The 19706-nt window shown below is 34.7% G+C and overlaps 1 protein-coding gene across 1 annotated transcript in view; it reads left to right on the forward strand.

The window, feature by feature from the left end:
* The window catches only part of LOC106458344 (calcitonin gene-related peptide type 1 receptor-like), a 71083-nt gene that overhangs the window by 23622 nt on the left and 27755 nt on the right, over nucleotides 1-19706 (forward strand). The window contains exon 2 of the mRNA XM_013917851.1: nucleotides 1405-1493. Within this exon, the coding sequence (XP_013773305.1) occupies nucleotides 1405-1493 (89 nt within the window). The remainder of the gene's footprint in view (nucleotides 1-1404; nucleotides 1494-19706) is intronic.

A 19706-nucleotide genomic window follows, 5' to 3' on the forward strand; every position in this document is an offset into this window, starting at 1 on the left:
CATTATTGTAACTGTAAGGTATTCCAAGAAGTATTGAAAACATTAGAACGTTATTGTAACTGTAAGGTATTCCAAGAAGTATTGAAAACATTACAACATTATTGTAACTGTAAGGTATTCCAAGAAGTATTGAAAACATTAGAACATTATTGTAACTGTCAGGTATTCCAAGAAGTATTGAAAACATTACAACATTATTGTAACTGTAAGGTATTCCAAGAAGTATTGAAAACATTAGAACGTTATTGTAACTGTAAGGTATTCCAAGAAGTATTGAAAACATTACAACATTATTGTAACTGTCAGGTATTCCAAGAAGTATTGAAAACATTAGAACGTTATTGTAACTGTCAGGTATTCCAAGAAGTATTGAAAACATTACAACATTATTTTAACTGTCAGGTATTCCGAGAAGTATCGAAAATCATCTACCATGGCGCCAGAAGAAGCTTAAGGTCATAACCATACGCATCTACTTTTATTGCCCAAAACGACCACCATCACTTTCCATAGAATATGATGGTGACAATTTAACACTTGCATTAAACGATTTTATAATTGTTTTGTTTTTACATTACGACTGCAGATGGCGTTCAATACAATATAATACTGATTCAATTAACATGAGCTTCCCATCAAGATCAAGTAATGTGATGAAGAAAATTGTCCGAATGTCACAGGGGTGATAATGGGCATTCAATCATTCCATCAAACATCCAGCGTCAAGCTTGTAAAACGCTATTCATTATTCAGAGCGAGAAAGAGAATTTGAACAGTATTTCCCGCCTGTCCTTCTTTGCATTTTATTAAGATTGGGAATGGCCCGTTCGGAAGTTACAACTAATACCAGAATTCAAACAGTGACAACAAAACTTGACTTTTCTGGTTCTCTGAGTTCATGTTTTCTGTAAGAAAATTATTCTGCTGATAAGATATTTAATGTAATCAAATTCTTAATATTCTCGTAAACGTTTTTGTCCGACACCGTATATTTTTGTTTTGAATATGTCAAAGTAAAAAAGGAAACGTTAACTTTACAAAAAAAAGTGTATGTGAATCAATATTATTATGTTTCTAAACAGTATTCTACTTCTTTCATGTTTCGAAACCACAAGAATGAATAACTGAATTTCACTATTTTCCTAAAATTTAGTCAATGTTTCAGCTATTAAATAGCAAATTGGCAAAGTTCGTATTTTATATGTAATTCTATCGAACTCCTGTAACCAAAGAAATGAACTAAAAACTTCCCTTGTCTAAACGGTTAATCCAAATAAGGTCGAATTATTGATAATTTTAACAAAGAGGCTTCGGTAGTTCCTGTTGTGATAAAAACTGTTTGATGATTTTAAGTTGTTTTTGTAAGTTTTATCAGTTCCTTAAATCATACGTTTTGTTTTTCAGCTCATGCATTCAGACTTTGTGACGAAACTGGTAACTGGGTGTGGGGAAACTGGACAAACTACACGGAATGTCTTCAGCTTTTACATCAGGTAAGTTAACAAGCTGATTAATCAAACGATGAAATATAACGAACAATAATAATTAGTTAATTCAAAAGAGTGTATGTTGAATATTTTCTCGAACACAACTAAACAGAGGCATTTGTATGACTATGAGACACATATAAAAAATAAGAGGAGAATCCTCAATAGCCTCGGCTGTAATTAGATCTCAAATCGGTCAAAAGATGAAGCTATGAACTAAAACTTTGTAGTTGAAAAAAAAAAAGAACTCGGAGCCATTCTATGAGCCGCTGTGCCACGGCTAAAAACAAGTAAAGGCGAATATATATATACATTCTAAAGTACAATCCAAATCAATTATTATTAATTAGTTCACAACTGATATTCATGTAAATGAAATCCTGCATCTTAATCTTTACTTTATAAACTGGTTGGTTTTCGCATTAGAAAACTTCAAAAGTATTAACATGTGTTTGTGTTTAAACAATAGTCTCTATAACCTCAGTTCAAACCCTGAAATGAATAAGTGAAGCCGCTGAACCTTGCTTTTAGTTCTGTTTGTCCTAGTCCCCAATCAGACATTGATGTTCACCTGCTCCTCCGTGTATTTTATATTACAAGGGATGATCTCATGAACTATATCCATAAAGGAACATCTTTTATTGTTGTTCTCCTCCTGATGTTAGATGTATCCGAATGATATCTTCTGGAGGCCCCCAGTGGCACAGCGGTATGTCTGCGGACTTACAACGCTAGAAACCGGGTTTCGATACTCGTGGTGGGCAGAGCACAGATAGCCCTTGTGTAGCTTTGCGTATAATTAAAAACAAACAAACAAACAATCTTCCTGGAGCTGATATCTGATGTACCTCTTATTCTCCAAATTACCCGAATGATATCTTCCTGGAGTTGATGTTTCCCTCAAGATATGTGAGATACCTCCTACTGTCTTAATTATCCGAATGATATTTTCTTGGAGTTTATGCTTCCCTCAAGGTATCTGAGGTACATCTTATTCTCCTAATTACCCGAATGATATCTTCATGGAATTTATGCTTCCCTCAAGGTATCTGAGGTACCTCTTATTCTCCTAATTACTCGAATGATATCTTCCTGGAGTTGATGCTTCCCTCAAGATATGTGAGATACCTCCTACTGTCTCAATTATCCGAATGATGTCTTCCTGAAGTTGGTGCTTCCCTCAATGTATCTGAGGTATCTCCTACTCTTCTAATTACCCGAATGATATCTTTCTGAGTTGATGCTTCCCTCAAAGTATCTGAGATACCTCCTACTCTCCTAATTACCCGAATGATATATTCCTGGAGTTGATGCTTCCCTCTCCTAACTAGCCATGTAATTTTTTAAAGAAAAGTCTCGCATATCATCTGAAGTAGTTCATCTTAAAATCTCAAGCCACTTTAGTCCTTCTTCTTACAATCTCAAGCCACTTTAGTCCTTCTTCTTAAAATCTCAAGCCACTTTAGTCCTTCTTCTTACAATCTCAAGCCACTTTAGTCCTTCTTCTTACAATCTAAAGCCACTTTAGTCCTTCTTCTTACAATCTCAAGCCACTTTAGTCCTTCTTCTTACAATCTCAAGCCACTTTAGTCCTTCTTCTTAAAATCTCAAGCCACTTTAGTCCTTCTTTAATGTCAAGTTTGCAATGCCCCACCCCACTTTCGAAATTCCTTTCTCGGATAACTGTTTGAAATATCTCCCTTACAATCCCCTCTTTGGAGCATACGCAAATAGTCCCTCTTCAGTGTCCATTACGAAATACTTTTTTCGTGTTTATAAAATATTTTATTATTCTTCCTTCACTTTTCCTCGTAACATTGGATGCTTGATCTAAAAACCAGAATTTTATGGTGATAAAATGTATATATTCAGATATGTATATTCAAAAATAAGAGCAAACCAAATTATCCATCCTCGTCATGAACACCAAAGGCTTTAGGAAAAGCAGATCTTCTATTTGAACATGGAGAACATTCAATTAAAAACGTCATGCAAGTAAAATTAACACGAAATAACAGTCACTTTATTAAATGTTTGTGTTCACAACCAAACTTATGCAGAGACGTCATGAATAAAATTATTATGATAATGTCTTTTCATAAATATTTACTTGGTTATGATGTTGTGCATCATAATAACACAGATCCACTTCAGTCGGGATGAATTTTAAAGGGAACATTAGGCTACACGTTCTAACCCGTTATTAGCTTGTTCACTGTTCATATAACTGGGTAACAATACTCGTGTTTGCTTCAGCTTGACGTCCTTACACAGTGATTGATATGGGGAAAAAAAATCCGTGGATTATTTTTTTTTCTTAACGTCACCCATCTCATCATCTCAAACCATCCTCCTAAAGGTATCAGTTGAAATAATGAACAATATCTTTGGAGAAAACTACCAACAGATTGTTGTAAATAAGCTAGATAATAGTTATACTGCAATATGTCTATGTCTCTTCAGGCGTAATTTCTTAGAAAAACACCAGTGATCTTCTCGAAAGTGACAATCTCCCCCACTCGGTAGTATGCCCTAGCACGGGTTCTGATGTTGTGACGAGATAACACGTTAGGGACACTAATATTACTGAATTATCTCCAGAGTTTGCTCACTGCTACCATCCATCCTCTCCCCCATCCAACATCTCTCTCTCTCAGTAACTTTATTTAACATTTAACTGCGTTTGTTTTTCTCTGTTCCCTCACGCTTTCATCTTATTAAGCCTCGTAAGTTCTTTTTAAAATGTGAACATTTCACAACTGGGTACAATTGGCTCTGGCATGTTACTTCGTCCGAGGAAAATTTCTATAACTTTCAGAGTGAAAGAGATTGGATTTAGTCTAAAAATGATGATTGAAGTCAGTAAGTTTAAGATAAGATATTTCGGTAGCTTCCTTATTAGTTTCTTGTTAAAGTAAGTTTAAGATAAGATATTTCGGTAGCTTCCCTTATTAGTTTCTTGTTAAAATCAAGCATTCGTTTTATTTTCTGTTGTTCTGCTTTAAATGGGATGAGATTTTATACATTTCAAAGAAGCAGACTTGTGCATTTCACGTAACATTAGATTCATGTTATTTAAACACATGGCACTTCTAGTTATGTTTTTAGTTGGTGTTTTTCATGCTATATTAGCAACTCCTTTACATTGTTAAATTTAAACCGCAATGAGGAGACAAATCCACGTGATATTATGCTCATGTTATTCAAAAACACGACATTTCTAGCTATGTTTTAAATTAATGTTTTTCGTGTTATAGCAGCTGGTTTACGTTGTTTAGCTTAAACCCCAATCGGGCGGTCATTAAACACTGTACAATATAACAACGTACTATAAATCAAAGATTCAATCGGATTTTTCTATTTTGACATTGGGAAAGTATTCATTGAAATGAAACATAAACTTATCATATGTGTAAAATATAAAACAAAACGCCACAAACATTTTGGGCTAAAATTCTAGGTCATTGCTTACTAGCGTATATTTTATTATTATTAAGACCCACATCAAATCAAGTCGTAAAACATGGATAAGAAAGGAAATTTGGATTTATTTTTATTCGCGTGTGTCTGTCTGTCTCTTATTTTCTGTGGTGTTTCTAGGTCTGACTGACTGGAAAATCGATCATGTCAGTTCCTTTAGTGATATATTCTACTCTTACGTTTTAACTGCTCCGCAGTATATCATTCAAGACAAAAGTGTTTTTAATATTTCTGGAAAAGTTTAAACTGACACAGGATAGGATTCGATCTCGAGACTTCACTGAAAAGGATAATATATTTTTCAACTAAACTAACAAATAATTCAATATGGTAAGGTATATATCTTCGGATTTACAATGCTAAAATCCAGAGTTCGGTTCTCCGTGGAGAACAGACCGCACGTAGCCTATTGTGCAGCTTTGCATTAAGACGAAAAGAAGCTTATATCCTGTATGTAAATATACACACTATATATATTTGTGTCTACCAGTTAAGTCTGGCGAATGACGCTCATCCGAAACGTTGAAAAACAAGCATAAATAAATAAACGTTTTTTGTTGTAAAATGCATCGGAAGTAAAATGTCGCGGAAGTCAAATAACCGGAAGTAAAATGTCGTAGAACCCTTTTATACTGGCAGAGGAACGACTACACAGCCAGAAAACCCGTTTTTGTTTTGTTTTTACTTGGAATATATAGATAAAACTTTCTGTGCAAGAACTAGAGTAGTCATTATTATCTACCAGCGTTTAGCCCGTCAAAAATGTCGGGGCAAGTACCACCCCCCACATCTCATATTATACTCTAACCTCACATTTCATAACTAACCGAAATAAATAAATTTTGACCAACAAAGAGGCAGAAAGTGCAGTCGAGGCAGTCAAACGTCGGTAAATTCCTTTGTGAGCCAATCAAAATTAAGATAATTTATGAAACGAATTCGTGGCGTATTCATGGAATAATTATTGGTAAAAATCAGTTAGATTAATCTTCTAATATATAGTAAAGCCAGTGCGTTTTGGTGACACTACCTTCCAACAATGGCTTTTATGTCATGTTGCTTAGCAACAAAAGTATAATCTAATATAGTTGGTAATCTATGTACAAAACGTATACAATGAATTGTATAGACAACAAAACTGGACAAATATCTGTTGATTTCTTAACTTAGAGTCCCGTTGATTAAAGATGTTTGTTTTTATTAAAAACGTTGGTGATATAACAGAAAATAGCTTAACTCAGAAGCGATTTAAGTTTAAAATTGAATCGATATTTTTACTTTCATGATGCATTTTATGCACCTGGCTCTAAGCTAGGTAATCCCACACAACGTCTTTACTTTAGGCTTATTATACCAACACTCACTACACATATACGGTTTCACGACACCCCTCCCCTCACGGCCTACTTGCACCCCCGTCACTAAAATCGTAATGAGTAGATAGTAATCGAACTATTCTATCTGGATAAATGCATTTTGGTTTTTATGACTCCCCTATTTCGAGACATTAAGCGTTATGTGACACATAATGGCTTTTACATAGGTTAAGATTATGTGTGATCGGTTAAAATCATGTCGTTTTCACAAAAATACATCCCACTTTTTACCATTGCTTGATAATGTATTAACATCTTTATATCAACATTGATAGCATATTACAGATAAACACTCAGTTTGGCCCGGCATAGCCAGGTGGTTAGGGCGCTCGCAATCTGAGGGTCGCGGGTTCGAATCCCCGTCACAAAAAACATGCTCGCCCTTTCAACCGTGGGGGCGTTATAATGTGACGGTCAATCCCACTTTTCGTTGGCAAAAGAGTAACCCAAGAGTTGGCGGTGGGTGTTGATGACTAGATGCCTTCCCTCTAGTCTTACACTGCTAAATTAGGGACGGCTAGCGCAGATAGCCCTCGTGTATCTTTGCGCGAAATTCAAAAACAAACAAACAAAACACTCAGTTTATCCTGTTTGAAGCATGTTATATTCAATCTGCGTTTGGTAACTTAAGTTGTGAAACAACTAAATAATGAAATGGTTCAGCCATGTCACAGTGATGTCAGTTGGTTAGTTGGAGTATATTGGCGCAAAGTAACGAGGCTATCTGCGCCCAATTATATCAGAAACATAAGTAGTGTAAAGTTTATAACAGCTTTCTGGTACTGTTTTCAGTTACCACTAAAGGCAGATCTAGGCAGACAACGTAATGAAGTTTCTACTTAACCAGGTTAAAAACACAAACATTGTTAAACTTGACAGGAAGCATTTCCTCAACAAGTCTTTGCTTAAGTTCAAGATACCAAAAAGTTTGCTGTACTCAGTAATGACCGAGTCCAAACACTGGAAAATAATCTACAGAAATACTTACAACAGCTTAAAACAACAGTTATTATTTCAGGTTTAGATTACAAAAAGAAATCCGGCTTTAGAAGTTCTACATCTAAGGTCAGTTCTTACAGACATCCTAGAGAATTTTTCTAAGACAGACTTTTATAAAGAAAGACTAGCCTTTATATGATGGTTCTTAAGTTCTTATACTATTCCAGATACACGTGTAACATCTAATATATATGTGCCTAAATTAAATAATGGACATTAGTTTGATGTTTTGCTGCCCTCGCCCTCGTGTCTGTCTGTGTTTCTAGCTATAAAGAAGATTTTATTCTTACATGAAGCGGTCAACATAAAGCTGTTAACCATGTTTCTAAAACTTTTACGAAACAAAGGGATTTTCTTTTATATTCTGTAGCTTGCGAAAGTGCTGAATGTTCAGCACTTAATGAACTTTCATAATAGCGTTATCCAGTCAGTCTCTAGGCAGCTGTTTACTGAAGCAGTGCCTTTAATTAAAGCTTCTCGGCTCAGATGAATAAAACTTGTTAATACTATATTTCTATTATTTCTGGTATGAACAATATATGTATATTATTGTACACGGTTGCATAAATTTAAACTCCGTGTCGTTTCTGAAAGTTTCACTTTGTTACGCTACAGTCCGTAAGGTATCGTTAGGCTTTATGTACACTATGGATATCATAGTACCCGAGTATACATTCGGTGGGTTTTTTTAGAAGATTCAATTTATGTGCACTATGGACATCGAGGTACCCGGATATACATTCGGTGGGTTTTTAGAAGTTTCAGTTTATGTGCACTATGGACATCGAGGTACCCGGGTATACATTCTGTAGGGTTTTAGAAGTTTCAGTTTATGTGCACTATGGACATCAAGGTACTCGGGTATACATTCGGTAGGGTTTTAGAAGTTTCAGTTTATGTGCACTATGGACATCGAGGTACTCGGGTATACATTCTGTAGGGTTTTAGAAGTTTCAGTTTATGTGCACTATGGACATCAAGGTACCCGGGTATAAATTATCTAGGGTTTTTAGAAGTTTCATTTCATGTGCACTATGGACATCACATTACCCCATACGATATGTTGTAGCATTATACAACTATGTATTTGGAGTGATCTTTATATTGTTATTGTTAGCTACACGATGTGATACGTGTGCTCTGTCCATCGCAAGAATTAAAAACAAAAGCCAAAACAGTCAAAAAGTTTAGAGAGAATTAGAAACAAATTTTTGGCACGACTCTAGATCTAAAAGATGTTAATAAGTGTTAACAGTCGCCATCAGATGAATCAAGGTTTCAAACCACTAACAAGGAAAGTCGTCATCTTCACTCGTAAATTTTAACGATGAAGTATCAATGATATTGATTCTCAGATTAGATATTGAGATCGTCTCATCCTGAGTCTTCTTACAATAAAGTATTTGTATTTGGGACACACATACACACACAAAAAAAGTTGATATTTTATTTGTCACAATGATTATCTGATCTATTTTCCTAAATCCTTGACGCGGCCTTAGTTTAATGTTAGCTCATAGATCAGAATCGTGGTTTTATTGACTGGACGTTTCGAGCAAGAGTAAACTGATAAACAACGAATTATAAGCAGGATGAAGTAGTAGTTCCATTTTGAGAAAAATATTATACGTTTCGACAGTACATTGATACTGAAGAAAACAAACCGATGTTCTGTCGAAACATGTTATATTTTTCTCAAAATGAAACTACTACTTCATTCTGTTTATAATTCGTTGGTTGTCAAATTACTATTATATTAGCATAATGTGCCTCCGTAGATCGGGTGAGCTGAGTTGACAAGAGGGAAAATAATGGATAGTCAGATCATTTGAGTCAGACATTTGTGTACGGTAGCACATTATGCTAATACAAAAGTACATTACCAAATAGTAACTTATAAACATAATATAAATTATTTCATGTGGAGAACATACTAATGCTCTATTGAAACTTGTAATGCGTTCCCAACATAAATTCACCCGATGGGACAACGTTAAATTTTACGGACTTACAATGCTAAAATCCTGGGTTCGATTCCCCGCGATGGACACAGTAGATAGCCCATTGTGTAGCTTTGTGCTTAGCTACATATAATAATGTTCGTTATTCATATAAATCGTTGTTTGTCTATTTACGTTTGAATCAGAAATACAGACTCGGTTATTTTAGCTGTTAAATAAGCTTGTTTTTTTTTACTTAGTATTAGTGATACCTATTAACCTGAGTTCATGCGTCACTGGTGTGATATTTCATTCTGCTTTAACAATAAAGACCCCGGGAACGCTGCTTTCTAACAAGACGTCTTCTTATCATAGATTGTATTCAGTAACATGGGTTAATCTTCCCTAAGTAGTCCCAAGGAATCACGTAAACTTAAATATAGAATCATTGACGTAAATACTGGTTTGGTTTGTTTCCAATTTCGCGAAAAGCTACACGAGGGCTATCTGCGCTAGCCGTTCCTAATTTAGCAGTGAAAGACTAGAGGGAAGCCAGCTAGTCATCACCACTCACCGCCAACTCTTGGGCTACTCTTTTACCAACGAATAGTTGATTGACCGTCACACTATAACGCCCTCACGGCTTAAAGGGCGAGCATGTTTGGTGGGACGGGGATTCGAACCCTGCGACCCTCAGATTGCGAGTCAAGCGCCCTTACCACCTGGCCATGATAGGCCGGGATATACTGACGTAAACTCTTGAATACGTTTGGATAAATTGGGGGTCGGTTGTTCTTGGCTCGCGAATAAGTACCTATACTGGTAACTCGCAACAAAGAAACACTCAAACCCTGAAAAACACAGCGACTCTTACCTTATCAGCATGTGTTTCTTTCTTTCTTCGCCCTCATCCTTACTGACTCTAATCCATCTTGCCATCCCTTTCTGCGGGTGTTATATAGTGTCAATGATCAGTTTAACAACTACAAAACTAACTGTAGGTGACCGGTTGGATTTCTGTTAACGTGGATTTGCTGATAGAAACAAAAATATAAGTGCAGATTGATTCTTTGAGGGAGGTGGAAAAAAAAAAGAATACCCTGCACTAATGTTGGAACAGCTCGAGGATACTGGCGCTTATTTCTGATTATTCCCCTAATTTTTCTTTCAGTTACTACAGGAAAATTATCATTAAAAAAAAACGAAACTTATCTGTAACGTCCAAACTCCCACGAAAGGAAAGGCGGAAAAAGGGCTGGAGTAGATAACGTTCTTTTGATTTAAGTGGTTAGTTCTTCTAAGCAGAAATGAAATGTTTCTTTGTATTTTGTAGATCCTGTCTTCGTGATGAGAATCATATGAAAATCTTCTACTCCCTTGCGAATAATGAGGAAGCTTATTGCTTGTTATGTGAGAGAGAAGGTTGAGAATTTGAAAATAAAATGAATGGGTATATAAATGTAAAATATAACAATATTTACATCATTCTCATCGTAGAAATTACGGCAGAAATTATTTCAGACAAAAAAGAAAATAGGCATATAAAAATAATATATATTTGTTTATATTTTTAGACGCAAGGCTTCACAAATAGGCTATTTGTGTTCTGTTTGTTTTTTGTTTTTGAATTTCGCGCAAAGCTACACGAGGGCTATCTGCGCCAGTCGCCCCTAATTTAGCAGTGGAAGGCAACTAGTCAACACCACTCACCGACAACTCTGGGACCACTCTTTTACCAACGAATAGTGGGATTGACCGTAACATTATAACGCCCCCACGGCTGAAAGGGCGAGCATGTTTGGTGGGACTGAGATTCGAATCCGCGACCCTCAGATTGTGAGTCTAGCGCCCTAACCACCAGGCCATGCCAGGCCTGTGTAGAAACAAAAACTTACACCTGTCTGTTATCGAAATAATCAGTGACTTGTATTCGTTGGTTTTACTTTTAATAACTTTACCTTAAGAATGCCTCTTTGCATAGAAAGCATGACAAAGATGCTAGTTATCCTTTAGGTCTCTTCAATGTCCTCGATTACGAGTTCATTGAAACCTCGTGGTTGCCCTTATTATCCATGCCTAGCCATTTGTGTTCTGTCCAACGAGGAGAATCGAATCCCGGATTTAGCATTGTAAATCCTTAAACTTACCGCTGACCCACCAGGGGAAGTATCAAATTAGCACATAATAATATTCACACCATTTTCATCATGAAAATCATTGCTAATTCACTTCAGACAAAATCAATAACTTGAAAAATTATATATAACATTGACACATTAGCTTCAACTAAGAAAGGGCGTTAACGCTTCTGTTAAATTATTTTAAGCCATTTAAGACAAAGTCATCACACTTTTTATCTAAAACATGATTTTACAAAAGTCATGTGTGTGTCTGCTTATACCTGGCGAACCGCTTGACTAATTGGGACGAAACCTGGCACGTACCATCTGGACTTTCCGGGGATTAACATGGAGGGGTAGCTTTCGAATCTTACCCCTCCCCTTATTGTCTTCTCCATGAATTTAACAGTTATATCAGCGAAGTTCTCAATAAATAGAAAAAATAACATCTGAAAGCTAGTATTTCTGAATTAGCGTGAATCAAAACGACTATTTCATGAATTAATAATGTTTACCTGATGCTGTGATCGATACGAAGCTCTCTCGTTATAAACAAATCGACATCTGGTGTCAGCATTCGTTTTGTTAGAGGAATTATTAGATCTTAAAAAACGTACAATACCGTTTCTCTGACCTAAAAACTGTTTTGTTTGCTAAAGTCATTACTCATGTATTTAACCTAAGATAGAGTGACGCTTTTCATCTGACACAACCTGCGTTCTTAATGTTGAAGATTTATTTCACATTAACTCCCCTTTTTTACCAGAACTCTCACAAATGATTAAGTAATAGATTATATTAAGAGCTTTGTTATAAAACAAAGTGAACAGTACGTAATGCAAATAACAACAAGAGTATGATCATTGTTGACGTTCAAATAATTTATTACTAATAATATAAACTAGAAATTATACGGCTTATCTTCAAACTAAAAACTTTGTACACATTGTTTTAGAGACTGTAAGGCCATTCTGTTAATAAACACGCTTTAAGAGATGATGAATTGATGAACAAAAAGTTAGTTTAGCGACTATAAACTACGTAATAGAATAACAATTAAAAGGAATTGTTCCCTACCAGTACCGTTTTGTGAACCTGCGGTTTCATCCTTCTATTTGTGATGCTAATTGTGTGAATACGAAACGGGGAAAACGTGTCATTGAAAAATCGCACATATGCAAACACTCGCTTTTTTTAATATGAAAATGCTTCCACCGTGAAGCCTGAACAGCCTAATATCGTCATACAACCTATATTGAAATATTTGGCCATCGTGCTTCTGTTCTCTTCATTTTTGTTTTTACTAAATCGATGTGTTCTGTTCTATTTGTAGTAAAATTAATGTCGTTGTGAAAATAAAACAAAAGCAGAAGAGTTATATGTAAATACTCATAGATATATATGATACGAAATGATACAATCTTTGTCTCAATGTTTACTATTTAAATCCAGCCGAATTGATTTCGAGAATTTGTGTTGTTTGGTCTATATATATGTGAAACGTTTGTTTGTTTGTTTTTTTATTTAGCCACTGTCAGCATAATTGTGCTAAACCAATTAAAAATACTCTACACTCATCCATAGAATGATAAATCAGATTATAAAGAATTATAACCAAATTTAAAAAAGACAGGTTTTCCCTTTGGCATTTCAGTATTTCAGTGCTCTGGAAATATAAACTTTACAAAAGACCATAATAAAGTAGGCTTAGTGATTCTTCGCGCGAGAACAAATGGCTTGTAGACCACGAACAGATCCAGACAATATTTTATCAAAATGTATTAATAGCCAACGACATCCCGACTTGTACGAAAATGCTGAGATTAGAAACTGAGACAAATCGGACATTAGAAGAAAAAAAAACGTTCTTTTGTAACTTTATTGGCTATCGATAAACCTCAGAGGGTATACTTTTCTCTTAAATCACACGTGAGACTTCCTTCCCCACATACAAGCCCCACTGTGTGAATTTCTTTTTTAAAAACTTCTTCTTGTGTTATACCCTCTGCTTTTATTTTTATAAAGAGGCGTACTCTGGTGGTGTGTTGGAAAGTACGTAACACATGCTTATTGAACTTATTGTTTAAACACAATTGTTTTTCATAAATGTTGTGTCTTTTAAGAATATACCACTGTCATGCCGACAACAATTTCGATACAAAATCAGGTGTTCAGAGACAGATTTTACCTCTTCCCCCCCCCAACAATATACCCCTCAACTCATCATCGCATCTTTTTATACACCATGTATATATATGAGTCTGTAAGGTGTATAACGGGGATCTGCCCACCATGGGTATCGAAACCCGGTTTCTAGCGATGTAAGTCCGCAGACATACCGCTGAGCCACTGGGGGGGGGGACAAATGTATGTTTGTTTGTAATTAAGCACAAAGCCATACAATGGACTATCTGTGATCTGCCCACCATGGGTATCGAAACCCGGTTTCTAGCGATGTAAGTCCGCAGACATACCGCTGAGCCACTGGGGTCGATATATAATGGCGATCTGGAGAAGCCTTATTTATATTGTAAGAGTGCTGAAGCATGATACTAATATTAGTATTAATTTTTAAAACAATGTTTCCTTGCAGGGATAATAATATTATACTTTACATATAAAAGAATTAGTGGTCTGATTTATTTATTTTTGAGAACGCTTTTGTTTGTTTGTTTGTTGTTACGCACAAAGCTACACAATGAGCTATTTGTGCTCTGCCCATCGCGAGTATCGAAACCCGGTTTTTAGCGTTATAAGCCCGGAAGCTTACCACTGCACCACCGGAGCGTTTTGGAACTCTGTTTCTTTTATTTTTACAGTAACAATTCTTATTGTTATACTATAAATAATTATACAGGTCTTTGTTCGTATTATGTGGTACAAGTTTCCCAACAGGTGTCACTGGTTGTATTAGTTTCTAATTAACGTAAATATTAAATAAAACGCGAGAGTGTTATAAAACTTTTAATAATGGCCAAATATTAAGATGTATAAATCAGTTTCTAAAGAAAGAGTATCCTATATGCTTAAAATTTAAAAACTACAAACAGCTGAAACCACATCACATTGCAACGTTTAGTTAACCCTATGACTGCGGCTGCTTTAAACGCGCGCGGAATTTTTTTGCGAACCGTACACCGGTTCAAGCCTGGATATCCTACTGTCAACTGTAACACTTTATCTTCCTGTACGGTTAGGAGTATCCGCATAGGTAGCGGTGCAATTTAGTGGTTGCCCTCCCCCTGATCATCGAGTTTCGATACCCGCGGTGGGAGGAGTACAGATAGCCCATTGTGTGGAGCTTTGTGCTTAACTTCAACCAAACAAACAAATCAACATCTCGAGGAAACTTGAGCAAGTTCATTGTACATATTTTATATCTTAAAAATGCCCTCCGTTGGCTCATCAGATAGTCTGAAGTCTTGTAACACTCAAAATGGGGTTTCGATACCAGCGGTGGATACAACACACATATCCCATTTGTGTAGCTTTGTTGCTCAACATCAAAGAAAAATAAATAAATAAATTTTACAGCGTATATATATTCTAAAAACTTAGCAATGAAAGATGCTCATTTTTATGCCTGCCCTGTGTTTACTAAAGTTTGTGTAAATGTTATATTCGTGTCGTCAGTAACGGTATAAGACCGCTGTCTCAAAGTTACTTCAAATAAGACTGCGTATTAGAAAATCATTTCTACCCCACGAAAATGAATGGGTTTACAACAAAAACGAAGATGATAATACCACTCTTAAAAATTGTTTTGTTGTTTTTCAACGGATCGATGACATACGAAACACAGATCATTGGCCAAGTTTAAAAGAACACAATCAGACAATCCTCTATGCAACATTCCAACATACTCTCATCTGCAGGACAAAATTGCACGAAAAAAAAACAACAAAACTCTCATTCGTTCGATTGTTTCTTCATACGCTCTGCTAATGCATGAACGCTCCATTCTTACTTCACGGAAATAAAGCGGCTATATGAGAACAGAATTTTTCAATACACTGTCACTGTTTACACAATCTTTAGTAAACACAGGGCAGGCATAAAAGATGCGCATCTTTCATTGCTAAGTTTTTAGAATATACGCTGTAAAATTTATTTTTCTTTGTTGTTGAGCAACAAAGCTACACAAATGGGATATCCCAGTTTTGATCTGCCCAAATCAGTTTCCCTCTCACTGTGTCCCCCCGGTGGGACAGCGGTAAGTCTTCGGATTTTCAATGCTAAAATCAGGGGTTCGATTTCACTCAGTGAACACAGCAGATAGCCCGATGTGGCTTTGCTATAACAAAACACACACACACTACTCTCTGTAGACGTTGCTATAGTTTCTATACTTCTTCCATTACGAAAAGGCCAATATCAAGAAAAGGCAGACAAAAGAACCATAAAAGCAAATGGAACTTGTCATTATTTAACAATCGCCCCATCAAGTTACAAGCGAAAAAAAAACTGTATGACTGCCGAGAAAACAACTTCTGATGACGATATTAATAGAAGTGTGGTTTTTATTTTTAATGCCAAATAATGTACTGAGTGCTGCCACTTAGCGTGAATGTTCTCCAGCTTTGGATGACGACTAGAAAATGTAAAAAAGTTGAAAACAGTCTTATATCATGCAGTTTCAGGGTGAACATTCATTTTTTGAAAGGGGTCCTAAGAAAATAATGAACCCCTAGTTAATTTTACATAGTGTCTGATGTTTAGCTGGAAAAGAAGAAGAAAAAGTCCGGATATTTTCGTTGGGAAGAGACTCTTCCTTCGATTAGATAAAATAAATACTAATTTTACTACCATTAGCAAAAAAATCGTGTTTCAAAGTTAACATTTGTGAAGTATCTTTATGCTATTTGTGTGTATCTTTATACTATCTGTGTGTATCTTTATACTATCTGTGTGTATCTTTATGCTATCTGTGTGTATCTTTATGCTATCTGTGTGCATCTTTGTACTATCTGTGTGTATCTTTATACTATCTGTGTGTATTTTTATACTAAAAAGCTGCTTGTTTGTATGTCTGTAACGACACTTTTCAGACTTCATAACTTTTTTCCGGAAATTAAAAACATTTCAGAATAAAATGTAATATCGAAAATATTAAATTGATAAAATTATAATATATTTTCTTGGGAAATTCGATTCCCACTAAAGTGAACCTAATTTTTCGTAAAGCTTTTAAATTCAAAGAAATGCGTGGCGCGGGTAAAGTATTACAACAAATGACTAAGGAGCTGAAAGAGTATTACAACAAATGACTCAGGAGCTGAAAAAGTATTACAACAAATAACTCAGGAGCTGAAAAAGTATTACAACAAATGATTCAGGAGCTGAAAAAGTATTACAACAAATGACTAAGAAGCTGAAAAAGTATTATAAAAAATGACTAAGGAGCTGAAAATGTATTATAAAAAATGACTAAGGAGCTGAAAGAGTATTACAACAAATGACTAAGGAGCCGAAAAAGTATTACAACAAATGACTCAAGAGCTGAAAAAGTATTACAACAAATGACTCGGGAGCTGAAATTATGATCGTTATCGTTCGACTTAAAATATATATATCTGTATTACAATTTGTGTACTTAAAACAATAAGAACTCAATAAACAAACTGATCATACAAACTATATTTACATCCATTATATGTCATCATGCTCTACGTAACCTGAATCCTGATTTATTGCTGTATCTGTGATGAAATGTGTTGAGAGATGCCATTGGATAATAAATAGTTAGCTGATTTATAACTATATGCTGGTTTAAGTAATTTGGTCCTCTTACTATTTCATAAACTTTCGCTTTTAAATGTAGAAGAAAAAAGTGTATATTTGTATGAGATGTGTTTTTTTTTTGTTTTTTTTAATAAGCGAATGTTTAAAGAGTTTTAACTTATAAAGATTGTCTGGGATTGTAAGATATAGAGACAGAGAAGGATTCTAACCAAGTGTTGTAATTTCTTTATTTAGCAGGAAGTCGGAGATTTATCTTATAGTCAGGTGGCCGTAACGTACATCTTGTTCGTATGCTCCCTGGTGTCGCTAGTGGCGCTACTGCTGACTCTGTTGATCTTCTGTCATTTCAAGTAATGTGTTTTTTACTCGTACCACTTTTTGTATATCCAGTCTGTAGATAGATAGATAGATATAATTAATAAACAAACAACAATAAAACAAATTTCCTTGTTAAGAAATAAAAAACCATTCTTCAAGTATTCTCGTTTTATATTTTTTTAAGTGTTGTAAATTAAAACCCAATGATATTCACCTTGTATTCTTACCCATAATCTAACTTCAAATACATTTTAAATAGGTATATTGATATCGAGATATAGCTGATCAGTAGAGTTTTAGCATCTTTAGAATTCCTGTAAAAATATAGATACCAATCTTGGTGATCCATGATTTTACTAGATGGAATAAAAGATCTAAATCTATAAATTCAACTCGTCAATAATTTATGAATTGGACAAAGGGTATCAAAGTAACAGAAATATTCTATTGTCCCTTTAAAGTTATAACAAATTGATGAGAGAAGAGCGTAATAAAGTCATCTCTATTGTCCCTTTAAAGTTAGAACAAATTGATGAGGGAAGAGCGTCATAAAATCATCTCTATTGTCCCTTTAAAGTTAGAACAAATTGATGAGGGAAGAGCGTCATAAAATCATTTCTATTGTCCCTTTAAAGTTAGAACAAATTGATGAGGGAAGAGCATCATAAGGTCATCTCTATTGAACTTCTAAATCATTATTGTCAGCTAAAGACACACAAATCACTCTATATATTTCATTAGGAAACTTATGCTTATATCCCTCATTATTTTGTTCCTCTTGAACCAGATTTGTTTCAGAATATGTTTAATAATACTAACTTTACCCGATATATAAAAGAAGTAACTATCGTAGTCACTAACCGTATTAATCAAACACGATCTAAATACAAAAATTGGATACTTATGATTGTAAAGCACTTTTAATTCAGAAAAAACAAAGATATTAAAATGATGTATAGTCAATTAACCTGGAAGCTAAAAGTAAATGTCCACGAAGTATTGCATTCATAAAGTACGAAGAACAGTACTGTAAGTTATCACCTTTAAAACACTACAATAAAATTATGGTAACGTGCCCAAGAAACAACTCGTTCATTGAAAGTATATCAAACAAATTGTTATCACAGATAGCTCTTTCAGAAGGACATTACTAGAAGAATATCAGATGACCTAAATTAATTAATTAACTATTGAACATAATAAAAACTTCATTTCTGTAACCCCTCCATGTGTTCTTTAATGCTACTAAACATGTTCAAATCTTGAAGAGTATAAACAGTTACAAGCGTAATCAACAGATCCCAACATTAAACACAAATATACAGAAATACATTCTTCCCCTCTTTTCAGCAGATCCCAACATTAAACATAAATATACAGAAATAATTCTTCCCCTCTTTTCAGCAAATACCAACATTAAACACAAATATACAGAAATAATTCTTCCCCTCTTTTCAGCAAATACCAACATTAAACACAAATATACAGAAATAAATTATTCCCTCCTTATCAGCAGATCCCAACATTACAAGTAAATCTGTTTCATCTGTTCAATAGTTGTTAACAAAAAAATGTCATAATCGTATAAAAATAAACGTGTTTTTATCTATTAAACATATATTAACAATAAAACGACGTAGTAAGTTATGGTATCGAGCCTCTTTAATTAAGAGACCACTACATAATGAACATCAAAAACTTAAATAAAAAGAGATTTGTATATGTTTAGTAAACATATCTCATTATCGAAAACACTGTAGACGGTTCTAATAGTAGATCTGTACAATACTGATAAACAGGTTCCAACATTAAAAACACTATAGACGGTTCTAATAGTAGATCTGTACAATATTGATGAACAGGTTCCAACATAAAAACACTATAGACGGTTCTAATAGTAGATCTGTACAATATTGATGAACAGGTTCCAACATTAAAAACAGTATAGACGGTTCTAATAGTAAATCTGTATAATATTGATGAACAGGTTCCAACATAAAAAACAGTATAGACGGTTCTAATAGTAAATCTGTATAATATTGATGAACAGGTTCCAACATAAAAAACACTATAGACGGTTCTAATAGTAGATCTGTACAATATTGATGAACAGGTTCCAACATAAAAAACACTATAGGCGGTTCTAATAGTAAATCTGTACAATATTGATGAACAGGTTCCAACATGAAAAACACTATAGGCGGTTCTAATAGTAAATCTGTACAATATTGATGAACAGGTTCC

Source organism: Limulus polyphemus, unplaced genomic scaffold, assembly GCF_000517525.1.
Source record: "Limulus polyphemus unplaced genomic scaffold, Limulus_polyphemus-2.1.2 Scaffold449, whole genome shotgun sequence".
Classification (NCBI taxonomy): Eukaryota; Metazoa; Arthropoda; class Merostomata; order Xiphosura; family Limulidae; genus Limulus; species Limulus polyphemus.